The sequence below is a fragment of the Kryptolebias marmoratus genome, linkage group LG19 (assembly GCF_001649575.2).
Source record: "Kryptolebias marmoratus isolate JLee-2015 linkage group LG19, ASM164957v2, whole genome shotgun sequence".
NCBI lineage: Eukaryota > Metazoa > Chordata > Actinopteri > Cyprinodontiformes > Rivulidae > Kryptolebias > Kryptolebias marmoratus.
Window position 1 is genome coordinate 2,306,347 of NC_051448.1, and position 27,701 is coordinate 2,334,047.

The 27,701-nt window shown below is 39.2% G+C and overlaps 1 protein-coding gene across 2 annotated transcripts in view; it reads left to right on the forward strand.

Moving 5' to 3' along the window:
- Positions 1–31: 31 nt before the first annotated feature.
- clvs2 (clavesin 2) overlaps positions 32–27,701 on the forward strand; it is a 52,143-nt gene continuing 24,473 nt past the window's right edge. For both annotated transcript variants that reach the window (XR_001809063.3, XM_017434921.3), the window contains exons 1-2: positions 32–1,292; positions 5,090–5,264. Coding sequence is in view for 1 of the 2 variants with exons in the window: in XM_017434921.3 (XP_017290410.1) it covers positions 904–1,292; positions 5,090–5,264 (564 nt within the window). In the remaining variant the exon portion in view is untranslated. The remainder of the gene's footprint in view (positions 1,293–5,089; positions 5,265–27,701) is intronic.

Here is a 27,701-nt window from a genome sequence, read left to right on the forward strand (position 1 = left end):
CGGTGGTGTCCATCCACCGGGCGGAGCAGAGACTCTCTGGATGTCAGTCAGTCTCCCAGTGAACAGACGGCAGCAGCAGCACCAGCAGCAGGAGGAGCGGAGACGGTAATCCCCCCTCATCTCATCCACCCCACCCCTTTCCAAAACCCAGAAACCAGCGGCAGGAGGAGGGGGACAAAAACCTTGCAGGACACATGTGCTGCTTCGAGGCTTTGTGAAAGATCTAAATCGTGGTGGATGATGGTGTGCGGAGGGATGATGAAAACTGGGTTATAGAGGCAGAAACAAGCAGCAGATTCTGCCTGGATTCACAGAGACAGAGCCTTTAGAACCACCAGCAGGACCAGCAGGAGCATCAGGACCAGCAGCAGCAGGTCGGCGGATGGAGACGCGTTCTAAAAGCGGAGGTTTGTTGCTGTAGCAGGAGCTGCAGGGTCGTGCCGCATTGCCGACCACCGAGAGACGGTGATGCTGTCGTCATTGTGTCACAGAAAGAGAGAAACAGTGAGGAGAGGCTTTGACATGGAGGCAGGCAGCTGCTGTGTGTCGGTTCTGAGCTCAGACCACCCAGATCAGCAGGTTGGATCTGCAGCCTGAAGCCTGGACCACTTCTTTCTTTCTATTCTGGGTGGGGGAATTATGGTGAAGTTGAATTCTTGGGAATGGTTTTGTGCAAAAAAAGTGAACGGCCCTAATGTTGAAAATGCATCACAGGATGATGAGACCAATTCAGGGTGGATTACAGAGCAGCAGGCCTCCATCTGAAGTCAGCTACTGATCAGGGGACCAGAAAGAAAAGCCACTTCCCTGCCCTGTTGCTGCCGGAGGGAACTGTTTATTCTGTTGTTTTATTGAAGGCTGCTGCTGTTGTGAACCCCCGTGGAGGGACAGCTGTTGCAGAGGATGACTCACTTACAGGCTGGCCTCTCTCCAGAGACCCTGGAGAAGGCCAAGGTGGAGCTGAAAGAAAACTCTGAGACTTTACACCAGGACATCCAGGAGGTCCGGGATATGATCATCACTCGGCCGGACATAGGTTTCCTCAGGACAGATGATGCCTTCATCCTCAGGTTCCTTAGGGCCAGGAAGTTCAACCACTTCGAGGCATTCCGGCTGCTGGCTCAGTACTTCGAGTACAGACAGCAAAACCTGGACATGTTCAAGAACCTGAAACCCACAGACCCGGGGATTAAACAGGCCCTGAAGGATGGTTTCCCTGGTGTGCTCTCCAATCTGGACAGATATGGCAGGAAAATCTTGGTCCTGTTTGCAGCCAACTGGGACCAAAGCAGGTAATAAAGATTTTTTAGGTTGTCTGGTCAGCCATCTAAATGAACAAATATAGATCTGTGTTTGAGGAGCTGTCCATTCAGCACCACTCAGTCACGGTTAATCTCTTCGTACAACCTTCTTTAACAAGTTTTGAAGATATAATGTAACCATTTCGAAAACTAGAACAAAAATAAATTATTTGGTCACTTCAACATTTCATCTGTACAACTTTGTTCAGGATCACAAAGACAGCATTCAGTGGTGCTCTTTTGGCAGGACTTGAAAAGGTTCTTATCAAACCATTCCTTTGCGAAGCTGAATTCATGCATCAGGGCAACCTGATTTTAAAACAAGAAAGAAGCTTTCTCAGAGGTGAGTGCCTATTTTATTTGAGAACAGCTTGTTTTGCTCCAGTTTCATACAAGACAACTTTCCAATGGACTAGTCGTGGGGGTGGGGGAGCTCTCTAGTGAAGTTTGGCTTTTACTCATTCTTGCTAGTTGTTTTGCTAGTGCATGAAAAATAACTGCAAATGGGTCCAATGTTGGAAAGAGGTGCTAATTTTTCAAAATAAAATTCCATGCAGACCAATGTACATTAAAAAAAACATGGAGATCTATTCTAAACCAGAATAGGTATTCTTTATATGATTGGCATATTTGATTGCTTCAATCCAGACTTGAAATTTCTCAGTCTTTACCTGAACCGGAGGAGTTCAGGCATTGCTCTGGTGTTCTGGTTGATCCTGGTGAAGAAGGAGCTGAGCTGAAAGGAAAAACTCTCCATGTACATGTCTGTCTACATTCAAACCATCACCTATGGTCATAAGATGGATCAAAACCAAAAAATGTCCTGGATCCAAGCAGCTGAAAAGATCTTCCATAGGGTGACTGGGCTCAGCCTCAAAGATGAGCTGAGGAGCTCCATCATCTGGGGAAAGCTCAGAGTAGCTTCATCAAACAGAGTCAGCTGAGGTGGTTCAGGCATCTGATTGGGATTCCTGCTAGATACCTTCCTCTGGAGCTTCTCTGGGTTGGTTCTATTGGGAGGAGAAAGCAAGTCAGACCCAGAACTCAGTGGAGGGATTATGTGTCCTGGCCTGGGAACACCTTAGGATCCCCCAGGAGGAGAGACTAGAGAGAGAGACGTCAGAGTTTTCCTCCTGGACCTGTTACTTTCACAACCCAACCACAGATGAGTGGAAGAAAAATCACTGGTTGAAATATGTCATCATTGTTAGAGTTAGTGGTTCAACAGGACTAAAGATTTTTATGAGAAAGTTGGCTCTTAAAGCCACAGAATTACCACCCATGGCTTCTGTTGAGTCCCTCAATCCATTCTGCTGCAGAGCTGCTGTGTCATGTCTGATCACATTTATCGAAATAATGTGTCACTAAATACAGGAACTGCCTTGCAGAAAGTGAATGTTTCTAAATTTCCAGGTTTATTGAATAAAAAGTTGTGAGTCAGTAAGGATTATTATGTCTCTTTGATCATTTAAGTTTGGTGATCAAAATCAAAAACAGCATCACAAGTAAAATTTTAATAATTACCAGGAATCTGGTTCAAGACCAAACAACTTGTCTTCACTTTCATTTTCTGATAAATTCTTCATGTCTTTGTATTTAGCAACAGCCTTTTTAACAAGCTAATGTTCTGAAAAATGTCAATAACACACTTGTTAAATGTAAGTTAGTGCACTCCAAACAATCTGCAGTCTGCAGGAGAGGAGTCTTGTTATCTCATCATCCTTTGAAATGAAGTGTTGGTTTCTTGTTAATCACATGCTTTGTGCTCTTTTGAATCCCATTAATCACATGCAGACCCCTGGCCACCTGGCTGGCTGCAAACCACTGCTTTAATCCAGAAATTAGGACTCAGTGGTGGTGAAAATTTCTGTAAAGTCATGGTGATTAAAGCAATTAGATAAATGGTGATCAGTGACTAATTAGGTTCTGTGTTAAGGTCAAAAATAAAGTGGTGTGGATGGAGTTTTTTTTTTTTTTATAAACAGGAAGTTAGTTACCCCTAAAGATTTTCACAATTATATTTTGAAAACAATGAGTTTATTGTTTTTTATATATTAATGCTACAGGTATTCAATAATCTGTTTGGGATATATTTGCGTTGATTTTTTAAAAAACATACTTTTTGTGTTTTTTTTAACATTGTCCAATGCTTAATGCTCTCATAAATACACAGGCCTCGCTCTGGCCAGTCAGGATTAATATCTGGGCAGAGGTTAAAGGCAGAAGTCAGGGCAGAACATGATTTAGTTTGGCTTTAAAAAGAGATCAGGTCATTTGTTGTTTGAATAACCAGAGTTTATAAACACGTTGGATTACCTGGTCTGGTTGTAGATTTCGTAAACTACTTTAGCTTAATTCTGACTGTTAGTTATGGAAATTAAAAGATGTTTTGTTTGGTTGTTTATAGTTATGTACATTTTATATCAACTTGTAAACATATCTGTAGGCTAAACTTATGTCTGTTTAAAGCTTTCAGTTGAAGGAACAACATATTTATCTTGCTTTAAGGAAAGCAAAAATTTCACAAAAAAGGAATGGCAGAAGATGATACAAAGAGTACGATGTCCTGGTTACAGGAAGCACAATAAAACCTGGCTGGTGAACAGGACTGTGAAGTATCCCAGGCATCAGCTGGAAGAAAATCCTCAAGGACACTCTGAGGCAACTAATCACATGTCAGGAGCCACATGGTCATCACTAAAAGCAATTAAAGCTCTAAGACCTGCATGATTTAAGACTAAATTAAACCAAATGGAAGGTTTTCAGTGAATCTGAAAGACAAAATCTGACAGATTCACTTTTAGTCTCTTTTATAGGAAATAAACACAATAAATCCTAATGATTATTTGCTAACGTTTCCAAGGCTAACAGAAGTCATCAAACCTCCTGATCTGTTCAGTTAGGTCAAATCAAACCAAACATATTTACTTTGATTATATTTTGCAGCAAGTTTCTGTTCTGAATTTGTTGCAGCCTAAAAAGGTTTGATGTGGAAACTTTAAAAGTATCTACAGCAGTTAATGCTGTAGATACTTTTAAAGATGTGGTCTGTAACAGAGGATCGTCTGTCTCCATGTCCCCCATCCCAGCGTCCTCCTCTGTCACAACAACTCTGTAGATCCTCCTTCACTACATCCACCATCTTGCTACTCTTCGCCTTCTCCCTGGCAGCCTCGTATTCAACATCCTTTGTCCAATATGTCCACTGTCCCTCCTCTGCACATGTCCAAACCATATCACCTCAATTTCTGAATAGACTGAGGCAGCTTGGGCATCTTTGCCACCTCCAGCTCCTCCTTCTGTCTTTTTCTTAGAGACACAGTCTCCAAACCAAACATCGTAGCAGGTCTCTCTACCATCTTGTTAACCTTCTCTTGCACTCTTGCAGCTCTTCTTTTGTCACAAATCACTCCTAACACTCCTCTTATTCCATTTCTACTCTCATCTTCACCTCTGTGAGTTCTGCTCATTGCTTGGGATGGTTGCCCCCAGGTGCAGTAACTCTTCTCCTTGCTGCTTCACTGTTCCACCTGTCTCCTTCTCATCCACACACACAGATTCTGTCTTACTTCCACTGACTTTCATTCCTCTTCTCTCCAGAGCACACCTCCACCTCTCCAGGCTCTCTTCCACCTGCTCTCCACTTTCACTACAGATAACAATGTTGTCTGCAAACATCACAGCTCAACTGTTTTAGTGAAGCGATTTTTACGGTTTGTTTTCCAGATTATCGCAGCTTTTGTCTGTCCTGTCTGTTAGTAAACTGTATTCTGTCACATTGTTTCCAGATATACATTTGTGGACATACTGAGGGCAATCCTGCTGTCACTGGAATCCATGATAGAAGATCCTGAGCTGCAGGTCAACGGCTTCATCCTCATCATCGACTGGAGCAATTTCACCTTCAAGCAGGCGTCCAAACTGACCCCCAGCATGCTGCGGCTGGCCATCGAGGGGCTGCAGGTAGGAAGCTGTGATCAGAACGCTCTGCTGGGATTTGTTTTGAAGGCTGGGTAGGGATCGACTGTGAAAATGGCTCTATGGTTGGCTGTTTCCATTCCAAGATGGAAACATTGTTTTGTTTATTTTTCATGGGATGGTTCACTAGTCTTGTTTCTTTGCTTTTTTATCAGTTTATTGGTAGCATTATCCAATCACCTGACAGGTTTTATTTACTCAATCGAATTCACACGAGAGCTAAAAGTATTTTCATGTTACAGTAAGAAATGAAGGGATTTTCTTTTAAAACCAACTAAAACAATATTCTTAGTCCTATTTTCAAAATGTTGAAGTTTTCAAGCATATGAAATTCTTCTTTTAGCAACTATTTGTCAAATGATTTGTCAGTTAAATGAAAAAAAGGGTCATGAATCTGTCATGGTGTGGGGTGAAGGAGGCAAACCCAGAGTGCAGACTCATGATGAAAAATAAACTAATTATTAAAAGAAAAGAAAACCAAAACAAAAGCTGACATGGCAGCAAGAAGAAGACTAAATACCAAACCAACTAAATACAGAAACTGAACAGACATGGGCGGGAGACAACCTGAAACAGCCATCAGGGAAATTAGACCAAGTGACAATAGATGGCAATAGACAACAAACCAGGAAATAAGTGGAGGAGATGATCGGGTTTTAAAGACAGGAGGCAGTTAGGGGAAGTGGGCACAGGTGAGATGATTGCAAGGCTTGGGGCAGGTGTAGATGGGCGTGGCAGGCAGACAAGAGATGGACTGAGGAGAAGTGAATGATGTGAACAAAGACACAAAGAACAAGAACCAGACTAACAAGATAACTGAATCAAATAAACAATAAACTCAAACTGAAACGCAAAGACCACAAACTGAATACTAAAACCCAAATCCTAACAGAACCCAAACCAATCCATTTATTTTCTTTCCGGGTCACAGGTGAGCTGGTGCCTATCTCCAGACGAGGGACACCCTGGACAGGTCCATCAAAGGACCACATAGAGACAAACCAGACAAACAACTAGGGGCAATTTAGAGATAATAGTTTACTTAACATGCATGGTTTTGCATGTGAGAGGAAACTGGAGAACCAGGAAGAAACCCACCTGTGCACCTGGAGAACATGCAAACTGCCCACAGAAAGGTCAGGAGGTGATTCTGAGCGACAGAGCTAAGAACTGTACCACCTTGCTGCCCCTGAAGATGTTCCTTTCTCCTTAAATCATTTGAGTGGCAGCAGTTTAAACAGACATGTCAAACTCATTTTCTGTCTGTGCTGACAGTCAAAGCTCCAGTGTTGTTGAAGTGATGACCTTCTCCGATGAGAGCTGGTTGTCTTGTTTTGCTCAGGTACAAAAGAGACATCTCTCAGTGGACTTGTGTTTGGATTCTTCATGGCACAGAAAATCATGGCTCTCCTCAGTCATCTGGACACATTTAACATCGTTATTAAAATGAGGAGAAAAAGCTCCCAGGCAGAAAGTTCAGCTGTTGTCTGATAAGCAGCCAAACCTGGGAGGAAAAGCCTCTGTTGCTGCTGTGTTTGTGGGAGTTTTGTGTGCAGATGAGCGGGGCTGTTATTGCGTTCCTCTGAATCATCTGACAGTTTGTTTTTGGCTTCATTAGTCAAAGAAAAATCTGAAGGGAAGTGTTTCTTGAGGGAAGAGTGAGACGCAGAGTCGTGTGAATGATTATCCGGCGTGTTTGTTAATAATATTAAACTGTCACAGCTGCATTCTACATGAATTTTACACTAGATTCACTTTAAATATTTTTAATTATGCAAGAAAAAAAGAGACTCGTTAATCTATCAGTTGATGACCTGAATCAGCCAAGTGATACTAACTCCTATTCGAATGTATTCATGCGAGCCACAGAACAGGGTTTGTCACATAAGCAATGATAGAGAATGTAACTTTTTAGCCACATACAACTCCAGTGTTTGCAAAGAAGATGCACAAAGTTCTCAATTTGTCACACCTGTAAAGACAAAACACGCACTGAATAAGGAGCCACATAAATATTAGGAACAAAAGAACTCAGACATCTAAAACTTAATAATCTCGCTCAGTGTTAGCAATATAAAGAAACGGCAAAAAGTATTAAAAAAAGAAATAAAAGATCCAGTGAGGACACGGAAGCAGCAGCCACCGGCTCATGGCTGCTATCTTTCATTAGTATCAGCAATGAAAGAGACGTTTTTATAACTCTGTTGCACCTTTTTTCCTTCAGGGAAAGTAAAATGTGTTACATCAAATTGGATCTACTGCAGGTAATTTTCAGTTAGATTTTATTTGCTCCATCCAGTGACCCGAGGCCCTTTATAGTGAGATTGATTTAAAAACTGGAAGGGACTGGTTTCTGGAAGCTGCTGCAGGTCCACAGAGGATCTCAGTTCCACCATTTAAAACTCTGACATGTTAGGTAATATTTATACAATCTTTGAAACGAGACAAATCTGTAAATGTATTTGTTGCAACCATATTTTTATGCAGTGCAAAATATTATTTTACTATTACTGGTGCAGATTATGGAGACAAATCAGTGAAACTGATATGTTCTTGGTAACATTTTGATATGCATTGTCTGGAAGAAATGTAATTGGATTGATATGTTTAAATTACTGCAGTAATTTCTCAGAAAAGATTATAATACTTTTGTTAGTTTATTTAGGATTTTCCTGATGATGTAATTTTATGATCTGATATCCAAAAACAAGTCAATACTGCAACAGTTGTGTTGATTTTTACCTCCAAGTTTTACCAAATAACATTACCTTCATGAAGTAAATTGTGTCTTCAGTAGTGTCTCACTGTCAGCAAGATTACCTAAAAACTAATGAACAGATTTTGATGATATTTTCAGGAAATGTTGGGGTTGTCACAAAAAGCGAAAGATTAAATTCTGGTGGTGATCCAGAACACAATCTGGATCCTACAACATTTTAATGACCCTGTGGCGTTGGTGGAGGTTTATGCTCTTCGAGTGCTTCTAGTTTGAGGATATTTTTATTTTAATCAACAGAGGATCGGCTCAGGAGAGCTCCTCATTTCTTTACAAATAAAGCTACCATTCCTTGACTGAATGTATATTGCTCCAATCTCATGCCAGCATTTTAAACAAGAAGCAGCTGTGATCTATTTGTTCTCAAAGTTTGTATTGGACCACACCAAACTTTAGCTCAATATCTGTGTTAAAGCCATTCTTGTATTTGCTAAGATCAGTCAGCTAAAAGTTTCATTAAAATCCGCCCAGTTGTTGATGAGATCTTTTGCTAACAAACACCCAAACATAAACAGATGATCGTCCATTTTTCATGGTGTCAGATGATAAAACTTGTAAATTGGCACAAACAACAAACTGTTTTCAGTTCATCTGTTTTGAGCTGAAGCTCCATTATGACCTGATTGTATTTGAGCATTAGCAGAATCATTTAAAACATTTTCCTTTTCTGCAAACATCAGTTCTGTTCTGTCAACACAGCGCTCACGAGGCGCGTCGGAGACAGAGGAGGGACAGAGGATTTAATCAGGGCACCACAGTGAGGTGTTCATAATTAACACATTTCTGACGGCTCTCCAAACGCAGATCACAGCCTGAATTATTGATAAGAGCTGTTAGCTTAGCTCTGAGTCATTCTGAGCTGCTCATCCAAATGGAAGATTGTTGTTTGATGTAGAATGCAAAGGGAATGGGGGTAAATATGGTGATTTGATTGGATTTGATTTGGCAGATAAAATTCCAAAAGAACATTACTAAAATTGTCAGTAAATTGGCTGCAGATCTGGTCTTTTTTCCCCTGAATGAAAAGTTGTGATATGGAGCTCTGCTTCTTGCTTAAAAGCTATTAAAAACCCATCAAGAAGCCTCCTCAACGAGCTCTTTTTTTATAATGAAGACAAACACTCTAATTCTAAAGATAAACACATGGATGCCCTAGCTGTGAATACTAATCAGAGCTTCAAAACGAGTATTAATTCAAATCTTATTGTCCTTTTAATATTCAAAATGTTCCCAACAATCGGGTTTCAGCCTCTGCACAGTTTGTGTGGAGAGTTGAGGTGAGCCTGAGTCACTCCGACACACAAACAGACATCTGATTGAGTGAGTCACTTCAATCCACAGATCTGTGAGTGTTTCGAGCAGCCAAGCAGAGTTTATTCTGTTGTTGGCTTTAATGTTGTGTGATGGCTGATTTAAACCAAACGCCTCGCTCACTTAACGTCCGTGTGCATCAGCATCTTCACATCTGCTGCGGATGTTACGGAGAGGAATTGCCTCCGTTTTTCTCCAAGATTATCTGATTTTGATACAAACAGTCAGATAACTATAAGCAAATAAAACATTGAAGAAATAGATTTTTTGATGTGGGGTTCTATGGAGGAGTTGTGAGTAATTATTAGCCTTCTGGTTGTAAAAATAAACTCTTTGAATGAAAAAGTTTAATTCTTACCAGATTGATGAGCTAATGGCTAAAATGAAGGAAGATTGCTCCCATCTTAGGTTTTGTCGACACTGACATGCAGATTTTCCAAATCAATTTTTTATAAATTAATTCCTTCACATAGAAAAAACAAAAATGACCTAAAACACCACAGGACAGTGGTCTCCAACCCTGGTCCTCAGGGCCTCCATCCTGCAGGTTTTCCTTGTTCCTCTGCTCCAACTCACCTGATTTGAATCAATGGGTGATTAACAGGCTTCTGCAGAACATGAAGAGGTGATTTAACCTCTGAATCAGGTGTGTTGGAGCAGAGAAACAAGGAAAACCTGCAGGATGGAGGCCCTGAGGACCAGGACTGGAGACCCCTGCCTTAGGACATAAATACACCAGAAACAGGAAACAACCTAACCTCAGGTTGTTTTTTTGTAGGTTGTAGGTTAGTTTAGACATGGGACTGTCGCCCCATCCACACGGGAACAATGTTTTGCAGATACACAAAGATTTTTGTTGTTTCAGCCTTGGATTCTGACTTTGTCTAATATTAAAACTATAATTATCAAGAACCGGGGAGAAGGAGGCGAACCCAGACTCATCTTAAGAAAACTAATTTATTAACATAAAAATAACACAAAAACAAAAGGCTGATGTGGCAGCTAAACAAACTAAAACAAAAATCCAAAAGTGCAAATACTGACGAGGCGCGGTGAGGCAAGACAAGACAAGGAACGAGAAACCTGGGCAAATCAAGCACAAGGAACCAGCGAGGAAGTGGAGAAAGTGACCAGGGAAATCAGCGAGAGTGGGCACAGGTGGGATGATTACGAGGCTTGGGACAGGTGTAGATGGGCGTGGCAGGTAGACAAGAGATAGACTGAGGAGAAGTGAATGATGACAGGCACAGAGAACATGAACACAACAAAACCCAAACCAAAAGGAAACCAGAAACAAACATCAAACACAAAGAAACAAACAAAACCGAATCCTGACAATAATAGATTTAGTGCAAATGGAAAACAAAAAGGTTTTGAATATTTATTGAGCCCAGACTCACTAAACTATACTACAGGAATTATTGTCAGTAGCTTCTAAATGAAATGATGTTGTAATCAGTAGTTAGAAACTGTGAGGTGGCTGCAACATTTACAGAATGTGACGTGATGGGAACTGTGACCTTTGAATATAAAAAAGTGTAACACCGAACCACACATGGTTCTGTAATCCTGACCATTTACGAAAAACGGCAAAGCAGAAAAGTAAAGAGTGTGGAAAATGTAGTGTGTGACGAACTTCTGAGCTCTCTGGACTGAAAGCATTAACATGACCTTCTTGCCCATCATCCTCCTCTTGAGCATTTTTGATGACATCATCAGAGCTGAGCGCCAAACCTTCGCGCGGCGAGCATCAACGTCATCGTGTGGAGAGACGGAAACTGTGTGTCCGCACGGAAACGAAAGGCAGACGGCTTTTTCAGCTCTAATTGTAAAACTGTTACTAGAAATTATGCAGTGAGACTGGGTTAATATAGAAGCATCTGACTTCATTTGAATTTATAAGTTGGATGAAATCAGAATTCAGTTTTGGCTCCTGAAGGTGAGCATCCATCCAGCCAGGTTTTTAATGTGCTGCCTGTTTCTGACTGCACTCTGAGGATTTAGAGTCATGGAAACGTTTAGATTCTGGAAAGAAAATGCTTAATATTCCCACTCGCATGAAAAACTTGCTCTTTATGATCTTGCATTAAAGAGATTATGCTGAAGAGTCCAGGAAAACACAGGAGGTGAAAGTGTGCATGATGGAATTCAAAGCCATCAGGTCGTAATCCTGCAGGATTACAGCGTTACAGAGGGATTAAAGTTTGAATTTACACAACCTTCTTTTCTTCTCAAAACATGTTCAAATATGCTTCTGAATATAATTCATTGTATGAAATAATCTGGTAATGTTTAATGTCTCACAAACATGGAAAATGTCTCCTTAAAATGTCATCAAAGCAGATAAAAGATTTAATAATAATTGTAATAAACAGAAAAATAAAAATATTTTATTTTTAATCTTAATGTCTTTATTAACCCTCACCATAAAATCATGTCTGTTACTAAAATATCTTGGATATAATTTAATGAAATAAAAAAAGATGCACATCTACAGCTTTTAGGGCCAACTCGATTCAAGATAGCTGCCACAACTAACCAACCTTTTCAAACACAACAATGCCTCTAACTCAGTCATTTTTAGAGATATGGAGCTGGAATTTGGTGTGATAGTAGCTGATAGTCATCCCTAACACATACTTGGAGCACTGACAGACTTTGTGAGATCTTCATGTCAAACTTTTTCTCGTAAGGTGGCGAGCGATATGCATGTCTTCAAGAAATGCTGCTTTAACTTCTGTAGACGTGGTTTAATTGTTTTTAATGTCTCAGAACTGTAACTGTACAGCTTTCTGTGCAGAGCTGTGAATCACCTTGAGAAGGTGATCTGTCACAGTAATGAATGAGCTGCTCTGAGTCACCCACAGTTAACTAACCCGTTCACAGGAAGTGGAAACACTGACCTGTTAATGAGGTGACCAAACGGGAGACTCTTTTATTTGTGCAGAAGCAGATTTTGCATCATGTGTGTCGACAGCTCAACTTTGACGCTGGGAATAGTTTGTAAATTTGAAGACTTTATCCTAATTCTGTTAATGTTGCATTCACAGGATGAGAAATTCCCACTGTGGCCATTAAAAGCACCAGTATAATAGTTAATTGTTTATCAGTGGATTGAAGCACAGCAAATGGTTTCTCTGCTCTTTTGAGTCATGAACTATGAGTTACTATAATTTAATAAACCAACAAAGAAATAAAATAATGGAAGACAACAACAAAAACCCCAAACCCATAATAAAAACACAAACTGGCAAAAAGAAAAGATGACAACAAGAGAGAGAAGAGGAAAGACAAATTAAACATATTTAAAAAAGACAAATAAAAGGAAAGAAACCAAAAGATAAAATTAGAGACCAGATAAGGAAAAAAGGAGGAAAGAAAAGAAACCAGCAGGTTTCATTAGAACATTGATAAAGCATCAGTCATGCAGAACCTTGTCAATAACCCAAACCCCCTTTAATTGATCCCATTATTTGACAGAACAGATCAATTTGTTCCAGCTGGTCCAACAGAACTTCTGTGACATTTGGTTCTGATATTTATGAGCCCCGCTGGAGGACCTGAACAAGTTAGAATATAAATTTTTAATCAGTTTGATTAAAAATCATTCAGTTTTAATCATGTAATTTAATCCAAAAAATGGACCTTTTGTTTCTAAACCTTGTGTACATGTTTACCATTTAAGTGTTAAATAAAAATGTACAGAATATAAATAACAAAGAAGCTTTAAGGAACAGACATTAAGCTATTCTGGGGCACAGAATAAGGTAACAAGTCATAAAACAGCCCGATTCCCAGAGGTACTTTGTAAGTACCTGTGAATACACCCATAAGTACTCTGTGTTACCCTGTAATTACGCTGTAAGTTCTCCCATACGATCCCTGTAATTATCTTGTTGTTGAACCACAAAGTATCCTGTAATTACCCTTTATTTACCTTGTAATTGCCCCATATAATCCCTGTAAATACTCTGTAGTTACCCTGTATGTACCTCCATAAATACCCTGTAAGTATCCGGCATGTATTCCTGCTAATTCCCTGAAAGCATCATCTTTGGTCCCTTATGTGTCACGATTTTACATCCTTCTGTTAGGTCTCCATCCTAAAAGCCTTCAAATAAAAAAGGAATGATGATATTAGTTTTAAAATGGTTCCTGACAGAATGCTGGACGCCTTTATTCATGGATTATTATCTTTGTCTTTGTGAATATGCGTATGTGTCTGAACGGGGCCACGTCAGGTGCATCCTGGGACACACGAGCCGGAGGATCGGTTCTGAAAACACCCACGATTTGTTCTGACTGAAGGCAGAAAGTGAAGTCATCTTTTTGTGTTTTCTCCCCTCCCCTCTGGCGTTCCCACATTTCACTTTTTGTGTTCTTTGCCCTCCCCCACCTCGTTCTTTAATAACATCACCCCCCCCTCCCTCCGCTTCCCCTCTCAGTTCAGTCACTCCATCTTTTTTCCTCTCCAGAGACAATAGTGTTGGAGCCGTTTATAAGCCGCGACAACAGCCCAAAGTCCCATAAATATATTTTTTTGTTTGACAAATTAACGCACTAATCGCCCAGTATTTGCGCCAGTTGTTCAGCGTTTCTATGGAAACGCAAATTGAAACAAATCGAATTAAACTTTAAAATTTATTTACTTTTCACCTCCAACAAGCACCATCTTCTTCATTCGCAGACAGTTTCGAGACACAGCATGCCTCCTCCTTCACCCCTCCCGCTCCATCCCACCCTGGCTACGTTGCCACGGCAACATGTCCTAAGGCCTCGCTATCTGCTTCGCCCTCTACTCCAGATGGGCTCCCTTTTGTTGTGTGTCTGAGTGCTCGTGTGTGCCGAGACAGAAACACGCTTCTCTGTGTTTTCTTGGCTGTCTTCTTCCCCTCGACGAGCTCGCGGGGCGGCTGATTAGGCGTCAGCGACTGCGGCGCAGGAGATTGTAAATGTACCGTGAGTCATGGAAATGAGTGATGTATTATCTGCTGTGTTGTTTCAGATTAACACGCAAGCGCTGTAGTCAGAATACCAGCAAACAGTAAACAGTTCGAGCATCCCTTCATACCTTTGATTTCTGATCCTGATCTTCTGAGTGGAGGTGGCTCAACACAAAGAAACGGACAAAAATATTCAGGAAAACATGTCAAACTCAAGATTTCCATAAGATTTAAAACAATCACTCTAGTTTTAGGCTAAATAAAAGCAGCTGACTTTCATAAATTAGATCAATTTATGATTTAGATCATTTTATACTTGAACGTTTTCATCCAACACAGTTATTTGGTTCAAGTCTTTTGGTATCAGACTGCAAAGAAACAAGATACAGAATCAAGTAAAACTGTCATCACTTCCTAAAGGTAACAAAGTGTTGTTTTTTTAACTAAACCTAAGAAACTTTCAGCATAACCTGAATTAATTCAAAGATTTGTTGATTCAGCAGCATTTCCACATAAGCCTGTTAGTTTTTGTATTTATTTTAATAAATCCTCCACTCGAATCAAAAGTATCAATGGAAGGAGTTTTATAGTGTTTAATCAGAACAATGTATCCCCCTTAAATCAGAATACTAAGATGTGTAACCATGCAAAATATGCTGGAATTTTAAGATTTCGGTGGAGCAAACAAACCTCAGATTGTTGTGTTTCTCCATCTGTCAGCAGCCTAACCTAATCCCCACACTGAAAACTTCACATGTTAGTGAGCACAGCTTGACAGCAGCTTGGGGAAAGTTTTTGTCCCGCTCATGTTCCAGATTAACTAAACGAGGCCAGAGGAGAAGAGCTGGGTTCTTGGCTGCGCACATTATTTTGTTGCCCAACTTGGCTAATGTTGCACCCACCGTAACAGCCTCCCCATATTTTTGATTCAGTCTACTGTAGGACACTTTTGTAAGGAAGAAAGGCAGATTTGGATCAGTTTTTAATCATTATTATTCATTGTTAGTGTGGTTTTTAGACCTGATGAGACCTTTAAGTGTCAAAATGCAGCTTTAGCATTCCTGAGACAGGTAGGAGACACCTATATTGATTTCCTGAGTAGTTTGAGAGAAAATTTGTCCTACAAATTTATTGAGCATGTTGAAAACTCAAGCGACTTGGCTACACGCTTCTCCAATTCACACAAGTAAATTAAAAAGCACAGGAAACGCCACGAGACATTCTGAAGACTCCAGCTTGTCCAGAACCAGTCAGATATTAGCTTCAGGTGTTTCCCTTTGAAGGATTTCTTCATGGACCAGTCAGAAGAAAGTTTACAGGTTGGGTGGAGAGTTTTAAAAAGACACAAGCAGTGACCAGAATTAGTTTTCTTATTTTGAACCTTAGAAATCCAAAGCTACTTTAATGAAACCCCAGATTAAATACATAGAGCTGTAAACGAGTTAAATGGGCTCCTTTTGAAGAAACTTCAATAAGTTTCATGCTTTGCTTTGATCAGCTGAGATAATTATCCAATTATTAAATCATTTGATTAAATCAAAATTAATCTGCTGCAACTTCATCAGTCAAAAAGCTTTATCAAATGAAGCTCATTTTAGCCTTTCTGTAGCAGGAATTTCTGCATAAAAATCTAATTTTTTACAATCTATATTTAAAAATATATATCTTTAATAAAAAATATACGTATTTATGAAATTATAATTTACTTATTTATTTATTTAAATAAATAAATCAGGTATTTTGTGCCACTAACAAACCATAACAAACACCGTTCCTCACGTTTGTTTTGCTGGTGTGAATTTGTCCCCCTTAATGTTGAAATATTTGCAGCTTTTTGAACCACATTAAACAACTCCAGCTCCAGTTAGAGAAGTCCCGGCGGATTCACTCTGCATTAGCATTGTTACGCAACGTACACACTCCTCCAGAATAACTGGGGCTCCTGTGAAAACTGTGCCAATAAGCCTGTGGAATATGCATGGAGAGATAAACAGAGACCCACTGGATCTTCTCAGGGAGCAGCGTGAAATATCTGAACACTTTGTTCTTCGGAGATAATGACGGAAAAAATATCACTGATCTGATTCCAGCAAACTGACTTATAGAACTTTTTACACTGAATAAATTATAAAACGTCTGGTCACCACTGTGTAATTTGTCTTTAAAGGCTGAAACAGAGTAATTAGGACAGAAAATGAAGCTGAAACTTTAAGATTTGATATTTAGCTGCTTTGCTCTCAGTGATCGTTTCTGCAGCTGAAAGAAAACAGATCAAATCAGCGTTCAAACATATTTTCTGTATCAATCATCTGTTCATGCAATCTGCAAATAAAAGGTCAGCTAAGTTTGATGTGAACAAAGAGGCTGTTTACCAGGTTTGCCTTTACAGTCACGTCTCGATTTAAACTCTGTTATCTCCTGACTGCAGAAGGATGACATTATGACCAAATGTTCTCCCATTTCAGTAAAATAAGCTGCTTACAGTTTGGCTTTTGAAGATAATTTCAAAGAAAAGCTGCCAACAGTTTGTGTTCTCTGCCAAAAAAATCAAGATCATATCCAAGTTTCTGTAAACTGAGTCTTCATCAGAAAACATCACGAAGCTCTTTGTTCATAAGCACTTAAAGAGAGAGTTTCAGATTTTCTAACTTTGATTTCATGCAACCAGGGAATGTTTTCTGCAAAATCACAGCAACTGACTCATCAGAAGCACATTTAAACCCTTTTAGGTGTAAACTCAAGAAAGAAAAGTCCATCAGTGTTTTGCCAAGACCAGAAATAAAAGATGCCTTTAGATATTTTTGAAGCATTTAAAACATCATGTGTCTTTTATAGATTTACTGTATTTAACCTGAAGCGATGTTACATGTTTCAAGGAGCGAATGTTAAAACATCCGTCCAAAAGAGCAAACATTTTTAATTTTGCTATAAAAGCCACAGTGTTTGTGTGTCGGGTAGTTTCACACTTACCCACAGTTTCAGCCCAGGGTTTACAGGAAAAGCTTCGCACTTTTTCTCCTTTGAGAACCTTAAATTCATCATTTTTAAATTTAAATCGTCTGTCGAGGTGTGGGGAAACGGAGACGAACCCAGACTCATCTTAAAGAAAACTAATTTATTAAATAAAAACAAAGAGGCTGACGCGGCAGCAAAAACTAAGACTAAATACAAACATAGACAAGCGAAGAATGGAGAGGTAAAACATGGATGAAGGACAACAAGCATGAACCAGCAGAGAGTGGAGGAGAAGACTTATAAAACACAGAGGATGATCGGTAAGTGGGCACAGGTGTGTGAAACTCGTTACTGACAGGTGGAGGTGGGCGTGGCAGCAAACCCAGTGTGGACTGAGGATGAATAGAAAAACACTGGAGACAGAGACGATCCAAAAAGGAAAACAAGATAACTAACAAAAACCAAGAAAGACACAAAACCTCACATTGTCTACTTATCATTTAAACATTTACTTTTCTGGTGGGAAAAATGTAAATCATATAATTACCTGATTTGCAGAAGAAATATCTGAAGAGACTATTTTGCAGGAAAGTGAATAAAATGATTCTGTTTGCCTACAAGTTTAGAGAACAATAAAAGGTGGTAAAACAATTAATGTCACTTTCAGCTGATTCATCCTAACAGTTTAGACAGAAACAACACTTCAGTGAAAACCAAATTGTTCTTTTTTGCGTTATTCTGTTGTAGTTTGGCAGAAATTACTTCCAGGTATTTAAGTTTGCTTTTTTATTTGTCTTTGTGGATAATTTGTACAATACTCTTCCTGACACGTTGTAAAAATTAGATTTGCGAAACAAAATTGTTTTTTTACTCTAACAACAAGCGAAAGCTTCCAGCTTTAATCTTTGCATGAATTCTTCTACACATGTTTTTATTAGTTTGACTGGCAGTAAACAGAAATTAACCTCCTGCAGAGAGGAATCTGCAGCTCAGGGAGACGGACGTCTGCCAATCAGGAAGCTGATGTTTGTGTCTGATAGAAAACCATAAAGTGGTGCAGGAACGACTTATAGAACGAGTGATCACCAACTGAACTAATGACCAAAGTTTATTTATTAGAAAACTCCATTTTTGATGACTTTATGTGATTCATCTGTCATTGATTTAGTGCTTCAGTTTAACATTTAACCATCCATGATGGCATTTTTATAAAAGATTTGTGTGTCTGGATCAGTCTAAAGTCATTTTTCATGTAGCTTTATGTTTTATTTGGGGGCTTTGAGGTCTTATCTTAATTAAAAGTTGACAGCCCCTCGTTAATTTCTGGCTAATGGGTTTGCCTGGTGGTGCTCCTTTAGGGTACAAACGTTGTCATGGAAACGTGTGAAGTTCAGTGTAAAAATCTTATGAGACCTATTACTTTTTAATATTTTGCCTCCAAGTGGACAAACTTTCTTGTAAACTTGTAAAATAAAATGACTAATAAAATTTTGGCTTTTAGATAAAAAAAAAAACTGTAACTATACCAATAAACAGTCTTTTTAAACACATTGATAGTTACAAAAACACATTTAGTTTGTTACAAAGAGCCCAAAATGTAAGTTATTTATGTTTGTATGTAAATGTGCAGATGGTAGCATGGAAATATAAATAAAATATATATAAAACAATGCTCAGAATCTTCTGGAATATTGAGTCAGGGAGAATCTGGTCCTGATATTTCGCTGCACCTTGCTCCCTCCCGTCTGTTTGGCAGAACAGCAAGTTTTTTTGTTTTTTTTTGTGTCGCAGAGCAATCTGGACACGCAGGCAGGTCAACGCCATCAGACACACACATAAAATACACACAAAGAGAAAAACAACAACAGGCAGCATCTTATTACACAGATTTAAGGTCATAGAAACGTCTGCAGGAGCTCTGATGGCGTCCAGACCTGATTAATTACCACTTAACGTACAATAAAACACTGAAGAACACTGTTAATCAGAGCAGATAAATGGGATACGAGTGGAAATTTAAACTAATTTAAATATAATCCCTGTTGGTGAGTTTAACTGCTGTGACCTTCTCTTCTCCACCAGCAGCTTAAACTGGAGTATTTTTCGGAACTGGGAACCAGGAGTGGATAATGTAAGTTATAAACCTGCTGCATTAAAATGTTTTATTTGTAATGATCTAAACATAAAAGTAGCTTCTCAGGATTCATAAAGAGATGTTAAAAAGCAGGCATTAGAGACAAATACACAGAAAACTGAACTATCCAACTATATTTGTTAAATTACCTTTTAAATTATTATCGTCGTTTTTATTTTGTATATTCTCTGCCTTGTACTGATTGTTGAATGACCAGAATAAAATCAGACCTGTTTTTAATCCTGTGGCCCCTGAGGGCCCGAAGATCCCGGCCGTCCAATGTTGACTTTCAGCCTTGACCTTTGACCTCAGAGATTTCTCCAGATTCTTCAAATCATTTGATATTATGAATGATTAAACATGGGATAAATAAATTTTTCCCTATTTTCCACTGAAGTCCATTATTCTGGAAATGTTTCATTATTTATAGACACAGACAGGTGAATCTCTGCCCATGTTTACTTCTGACAGATTCAGCCTCTAAAATGCTCTTTCTGTCCCCAGTCCTCTTACTGACTTGTTGCCAATTAACCTAATTAGTTACTAAATGGCATTTAGTAAATGCTTCTCCAGCTGTTTCTTATTTTTACAGCCTTCTGTTGCGCCAACTTTTTGCTGCCATAAAATTCAAAAATACCTTATTTTGTTTTAAAAAATTGTACAATTTCTTAGTTTATTATATTCCACTGTGGATAAAATAAGGGTTTATGAGATTTGCAAATCTATTTCTATTTTGCACAATGTCTCAACTTCTGCAGAATTGGGGTTGTAAAAGGTAACTCCAGGGAGGAAGAAATGGGAGAACTGATTTGAGCATCAGAAGTGAATTGGTTGGATTCCTTAAAAGGTTTGGAGGTGAACATGGACTGACGTGATACAAAACAAGAGCAGGAGGGCAAAAAACTGTTGATTGAACAGATTGAATAAAAGTCTCTGGTCCAGAAGTGGAACAAGGATGTGCTTTTTTCTTTAGAAAAGGAGAAAAAAAGTTATTTTAAGAATAAACTTCAGCACACATTGAAGTAGCACAGCTCTGTCACAGAAAGCTTCTTCTTTAATGTCTCTTTTTTTCCACTTCTGCACTAAATGCATGCTTCCATCCATCCATCTTTCCATAAAGGGATTTTTCTAAAGAACAAGCCAGAAGTAAATATTGTCGCCACTCCAGGCTACACTTTAAAAACCTGAAAGCCCCCCCCCCCCAACAAACTCTCTTCTCCCCCTTCTGAGGACACGTTAAGTCGCTCTCATCAGGATGAAAAGCGACAGAAGCAGAGCAGAACATGGACGGAGCTCATCAGCCTGATGTGTTGTACAAAAAGTGAAGAAGCAGGACGCAGGGAGAAGATTTATGACCGCAGCTCAGACACACACGGAGCGGTGGACGACACACGTCAGGTTTCATCACATCAGCTGTTCACAAGCGGAACGCTGATGGGCTCACGCTGGCTGTTAAAACATTTATTTGATCAAAGTCTTTTTAGAACTAATGGCCTTTTCTGCAACAGCTCCAGGCTGACATGTTGCAAATATCCACACAGTTAGAAATTAAGGCACAGGAAGGAAGGTACTTTAGCTTTGTTGCTCTGGTTCAGTGGTGTCCAGTTCTGGTCCTGGAGAGCAACTATTCTGCAGGTTTTAGGTGTTTTTTCTGCTCTTCGGCAGGTCTTCAAGTTCTGCAGAAGCCTGTTAATCACTCAGTCATTCAAGTCAGGTGTGTTAAAGCAGAGAAACATCTAAAACAGGGGTGGCCAATCCTGGTCCTCAGGGCCACCATCCTGCAGGTTTTACTTGTTTCTCTGCTCCAACACCTGATTTGAATCAATGGGTGATTAACAGGTTTCTGCAGAACAAGAAGAGGTGATTTAACCTCTGAATCAGGTGTGTTGGAGCAGAGAAATAAGGAAAACCTGCAGGATGGTGGCTCTGAGGACCAGGATTGAACACCACTGCTCTAGTTGGACCTTAGAAGGGTAAACTGACTGTATTTATAGGGCATTTTCTGGTCTTTCTGACCACTCAGAGTGGTTTTACGCTACAAGTCACATTCACCCATTCACACATCAGTTTATACAGGAGTTTACTTCTCATTTCTGAGGAGCTGAAAGGTTTAGAGTTCCAAGCTTTTAAACAGCAGCGAATTGCTCTGTTTATGCAAGCTGAACTCACATTCAAATTTCTCTCTTTACTTTGCCTCATAAAGTTGTTAATGTCTTTCTTAAGGTAGTATCTCACTGTGATATTACCTGTCGGCTATTAAAGAGTAGTTGGCGAGTCAAAATTGTGTGAAAATGGGCAAATTGACTGAATTCTGAGTGTCTGCAGGTGAGCAGTGGGCAATATTTTCATTTGGGCAATATTTTAAACCCATGGCTTTGGATGGATTAATGGATGGATGGCTTGCACTTCTGCTTTCTAGGCCGTGTACAGGTCATCACTTTTTTAAAAAGTGTCAGTTTCAAAATAAAAGTATGTTTAATTTCAGTATGCAAACATTCAGAGTTTACTGCTTCATGGTTCATTTTACATTTGATGATACGTTTTTTGTGTGTGCTGAATTAAATTTAAATTTAGGAGTGCTTAAGTGCCTCCAAAACCATCCTAAAATCATGACTGATGTGCTTTGATTGTTGTAACTTGCCTTCATCTGTACTGCTGTCTATCTGCTGGGCAGTCTTGAAAAGGAGATTTTTCTTTCCTGGTTAAATTAAGTTAAAATAAATAAATAAAATACAAATCCTCCTGCTGGTCCAGCAGCGTGGGATGTGGTGGATCTGGATCTGTTTTGGATCTCTGTTGTCACAGCTCTCTTTGATAAACTTGAATAATAAATGATCAGCCTGGGAGACGTGAGTCTTGACCGGCTCCATCCGGTTCAGACATGAAATAAATGTTTCACACATGACTGAGCGCCTGCGTCTCCTCCTGTCCGAGGTGAAATCTCTGTTCTTGTCTCTGATGTCGGTTTTCTCCTTCTCCCCCCATGGCTGCAGTTTTAATTGAGATCAATTTCACTGTTAGATCGATTTGTTCTTTATGTTCCAGGAGGAAGCCTAATTGGTTTGGTTCTGTTAAATAAATAATTTCTGTGGCTGTTTGGGTTTTACTGCCAAAGTCTGGTTACAGTCTGTGTATAAATCACTGGTGTTTATTCAGTATCAGATGCTGACTCACCTCCTGAATGTGCTGCTGTAACTGATATCTGATGCCGCGTCCTTCGCCAGCTCCAGGATTGATTTTAGCCGATCAATGCTGATCTGAGGTCACTTCACACAGCAGCACTTGAGAGTTGTAAAACTCCTAAATATATCTGCATTCATTATCCCTTCTGAAAAGGCACAATTAAACTTGTTTAACTTAATAATTCTCATTAATGACACGTTTTAACATGTTGTCTAAGCTGCTGCCTGTAGAAGTTTAATGATCTGTTATTAAGGTGGATTTGTCAGCAATGCTCTAATTATTATTGAAACATAATTTTGCTGCAAAGAGCAAAACAGAGAAGCAATTCACTGTCCTTATTTTGCATCTTCAGAGGAAGTAAGAGAACTATTTAATGTTAGTTTGTTATTTTTGGATAGTTTAATGAAAAAGAAACAAGCTGTGAAACCAGCTTAGCAAACAAATTGCTGTTCAGGCATCCAGCAGATAAAAACCAGTGTTTTATTTTTAAGTGTCTCCTGCGTCTGTCTGCTGTTTAGAGCTGAGTGCAGGTAAAAACCAAAACAACATTAAAATTTAAACAGAGTCCAGAGATGCGAGTTCTGGACTTTGTGAGTATTTAAAACAAACCTCAACATCTTTCCTTCCTTCGTTTCTCGCCCCAGAATCATCGATCAGCTTTAATTTCTTCTCATGGATGAAACTTGTTTTTATCAAATGTATTTCTCCAGGAAGATATGAGCTACAGTTTGTGTAAAGCACACTTACAGCTAACCATCAGTTTATTATTATTGTTTAACTTTTGAAAGTTTTCCGACCTGCTGGGCCTCAGTGTGACAGTAATTATATCCAATCAGAGCTGCCGGCTGACTGCGAAGCTCTCAAAACAATCTTTTCAGGATCAACTTTTAGTGAGGCTGTTTTTAAAAATTACATTTTATAAAGACTATCTCACTAGGCAGCGACTGAAAGTGGGAGAAATGTGAGACAACTTTGAAAAGGTTTGACAACCTATGAAACAAAAAGACAACTTTTACAAAAAGTAAATAAATTGAGATCAAATCAAGTCATAATTGAGACACTTTGACACTCCGTCCTGATCATGTTTTTTATTGCCTGACCTGTATTTGTGTGTGTTTGTCTGTAGCATTAGAAAAATACATCATTACCAGACAACTCAGTCATTTTTACAGGTATTAAGCCAATATTTGGTGCGATAGTAGCTGAGAGTCGTTCCCAGCACATACCCTGAGGGCTAACAGATTGTAAAATATCTTTGCTTGAAACTTTGGCATTACCTGCTAGAATCAACACTGATTTCTGTGAAAGTCTCAGAAAGTAATCATTAACTCTTAGAGATCTGATGATATCACAGGATATTATGCATATTTTTATTTTCATGGTTTGACCAAAACAGCTACAACTCCGTCTCTTCTCATCATAAGATGATCTGAGTTCAAATGTCTTGCCTTTTATTAGGCCTTTTATTAGTAAAGATGGAAATGAGTTTGAGCAAAGATTCAGGAATCAGAAGAAAATATATGAAAACAGTGTTTGAAAGTTGTCAGTGCTGTGTGTATTTCAAAGCTTGGCGGTCGTTGCCACGGTCCTGTAATCCCGAGGCTGCAGGTTCGAGCCCAGGTTGCTGCAGGAAGGGGATCCGATGTAAAACAACCGTCAAATCTTTCATACGAGTTTGTGACAACCCCTGAAGAAGGAAGCAGCCGAAAGAACAACAACAACCATTTGTTTTCAGTGTTTAGAGGTCAAAAAATTTGAATAAATCAGAGCAGAATACCTGCTGCATGACTGTTTAACAGCTGTTAAATGTTCACCCACTGACATCTACAAGGTTTCTTTACAGCAGAAACCTTCTCAGCCATGTTGTGTCTCTCTGTGAAGTTTCTTTATAAATGCTGTAAAGTTTGTCGAGCTGCAGCTTTCTGAATCAGCTACCTTCAAACGTTTTTAGGTTTAATTGTTGACATGTAGGTTGCTGAATGGTCAACCTCTCTCAACCTTACGTGCACCTCCAGGCTGCAGATCTGCTGATTGTTTGCAGTTGTCCGGAGGTCTTAGCTGAGCTTTTATAGCTGCGGCCCGTAAATTATAGAGCCAACTGTTCCTGAAGGTTGGCTCCTTAACCTGTTTATAAGTGAGCTCTTAAAACACATTGAGTTTTAATTTTGTTTAAGAGTTAATTTATTGTTTTTATGTTTAGTTGAAGGGTTTGTTTTCATTTGTTCTTCTGGATCATAACAGTTGTTATGAATTTGCTTTATAAATAAGCTCCAGTCAGACAGAAAATCTCAAGCAAATTTGTGAGCATCTGTTAGCACTCAGAGTATAAGTTAAGGATGATTCTCAGCTACTACCACAGCAAATCTAAGCACAATATCTGTAAAATTACTTGAGTTATAGACATTTTTGTGTTGACTACTGTTGATTAGCTGCAGAGGCCTTTTTTTGCCTTTTGGCAACAATAATAATAAGTGAAACTAATAACTCCTCCCAGAAGGTTAGGGGTTATCCCTTGCAGTTTGTTTTCTGAGACAGTAGGAGTCATTACTATAATTACCTTTGAAGAAAACAACCATCACCAACATGATTTTACAGGCTTCTGCAGGTTGTGTCCCTGGGTTAGATTAAGAGGAGAATCTGCTGGCGTGCTTTATGCCATAAAGCAGGAAGTGGGTGTTTTTTTTTTTTTTAACCGTGCCGAGCTTTGAAAAGAAAATCATTTGTAATGTGTTTATCTTCCTGAGTGAAGCCACCGGCTCCAACGAGGACGGTTCAGCATCAGAATATATAAATGTTGTCATAAAAAAACAAACCATCCTGTTGGTGTAAACAGATTTTTCTCCATCTTGTGTCGTTTTTAATTTTCCTCAGTCTTCTTTCTGAATCTGTAAACACTCAGCAGTGACCTGCAGCAGGAGTCAAAAATAAATCCCCTTACTCGCTTATTTGCTTATCATCGACTCCTGCCTCGGAGAAGGCCAGCGTCAAGGAAAACGCTGAAGTGGTTCTGACTGGGTGGGTCCGGAAATCATTCGCTTGTATCTACTAAATATTTAGGATTCTTATTTGTCAACTCAAAGAACTAAAAGGTTGTAAAACTTTTTTCATATAAAGTAGCTCTAAAAGACACATCTTGTGAGACGTGTTAATGCTTAAAGTACGTGTAGAGGATGATTATCAGCTACTACCACACTGAATTTTTCATGTTTTATGTCATAAAATATATAAAACTGTGAGGAAACTCTTGCACAAAAGTTCACATTTCTTCTGGAGGAATCCAGCTGACCTCATGTCGTTAGTATTTCTTCCATATCATCATTTGACTGTTAGTTTTCCAGTTTTGGTCGTTAACGACCTCGTTATGAGAGTGTCGGACGGTAAAATCCAGTTTGGTTTTCATCTATCCGTTCTGACAGCGTCAGTCCAGCACAGGACGAAGTGCAGCACCTGTTCAGCTGCGTGATATTCGGTGGTTAAATGATGTGTTGCTTTATTGTGTCATGATCGGGGGAGGTGACGGAGACGAACCCAGTGTGCAGACTCATGTTCAAAAAAACCTAATTTATTTAACTAAAGAACAAACAAAAACAAAAGCTGACGGGGCAGCAAACCAATAGAAACATAAACGAAATCAGAACTAAGTAAAAGGCAAACATAACAAGAGCTGGAGCAGGAACAAAACCAGGAACCAGGAACAAAATGGAAACATGCAACAGACAAGAGACTAACAGCAAACATCAAACAAACCTTAGACAATGGACCAGCGAGGTATGGAGAGAAATGACCGGGTTTTAAAGACTGGGGATAACGAGGTGAGTGGGAACAGGTGGAATGATTACTTATTCGGGACAGGTGAAGATGGGCGTGGCTAACAGACAAATGAATGACTGGGGAAGAGTGGAAATGAGAACACAAACACAAGGAGGACAGAACCAAGAAGAAAACAAAACCCAGATAACTAAAAATAGAAAACAAAAACAAAACAAACCAGATAACTAAAACAAAACCCAGAAAAAGACAAATCACCACATATTGAATTTATTAGAGGCTTTCAGTGCTGTCTGCAGATATTTAGTGTGATTTTTTTTCCCCCTAATACTTTTGATTCTATTTTCATTCTTTTGTCCCATCTATTAAAAAAATCATAGGCAAATAATGCTCAACTGAAGGAAGGTGAAGGTTGTAAAGCTCCAATAAATCTTTATGTTTTCCTTTCTTACCCATTTCATTTCTTTACTTCTCATATGTTGCTGTCACTGCAGGATCCTCCACCCACATGTTTGACCCTTCACACCTATTTAATTTTTCCTTCAGACGTCAGTTATGTGAAGGCAGGTCAATCCTTCAGCTGCTGCTCCTCCTCCTCCTCCTCCTTTAGTCCCTTTGGTGTAGCAGAGGCCCTGCAGCTCATTTTCCATTTTTAGTATTTCATGTATAATGCAGCAGGTCTCTTCATCAAAGCAGAAAATGTCTGCAAGGCAAAGGGGAGGCCAGAGGTTAGGACTCAGAGGAGCCCAGAGGCGTCTCATACCTGAGATAAGAAAAGACGGCATGGCTCTGGAACAAATGCAGAAAATACTTCATATTTGCAGTATTTACAGTTTGTTTCAAGTAGTTTATATGCGACTTACCACTGGAAGAGAAAATTAAAATCATCATCTTCAAAAATGGCTCTGATAGTATGAATGTAGATAAAATCTTTGTTTTCATATATGGAAATCAAATCCTGGTTAATGGGGTAAAATTTAATCTAAAACATAAAAAAATTAGATTTTAAGTCCAATATTTTTGTGTATTTGTAAAAGGTTTGTAGGAGGATTGTACCCAGAATGCAGTCCGACACAAGGAACTGAAAAATAAGCTAATTTATTATTAAAGAAAACAAAACAAAAGGCTGTCATTGCATCAAAACTTACAAATATATACTTCAGGGAATCACGAGGAGACACAAAGAAAGAAAAACAGACGGTGCATTTCTGCAACAATGAACCAGCAGAGAGAGAAAAACCAGAGAGTGAATATGAAGGGCTGAGGGTGAGGCAACGAGGAACAGGTGAGGGAACGAGGAACAGGTGAGGGAACTAGGAACAGGTGAGGGAACGAGGAACAGGTGAGGGAAC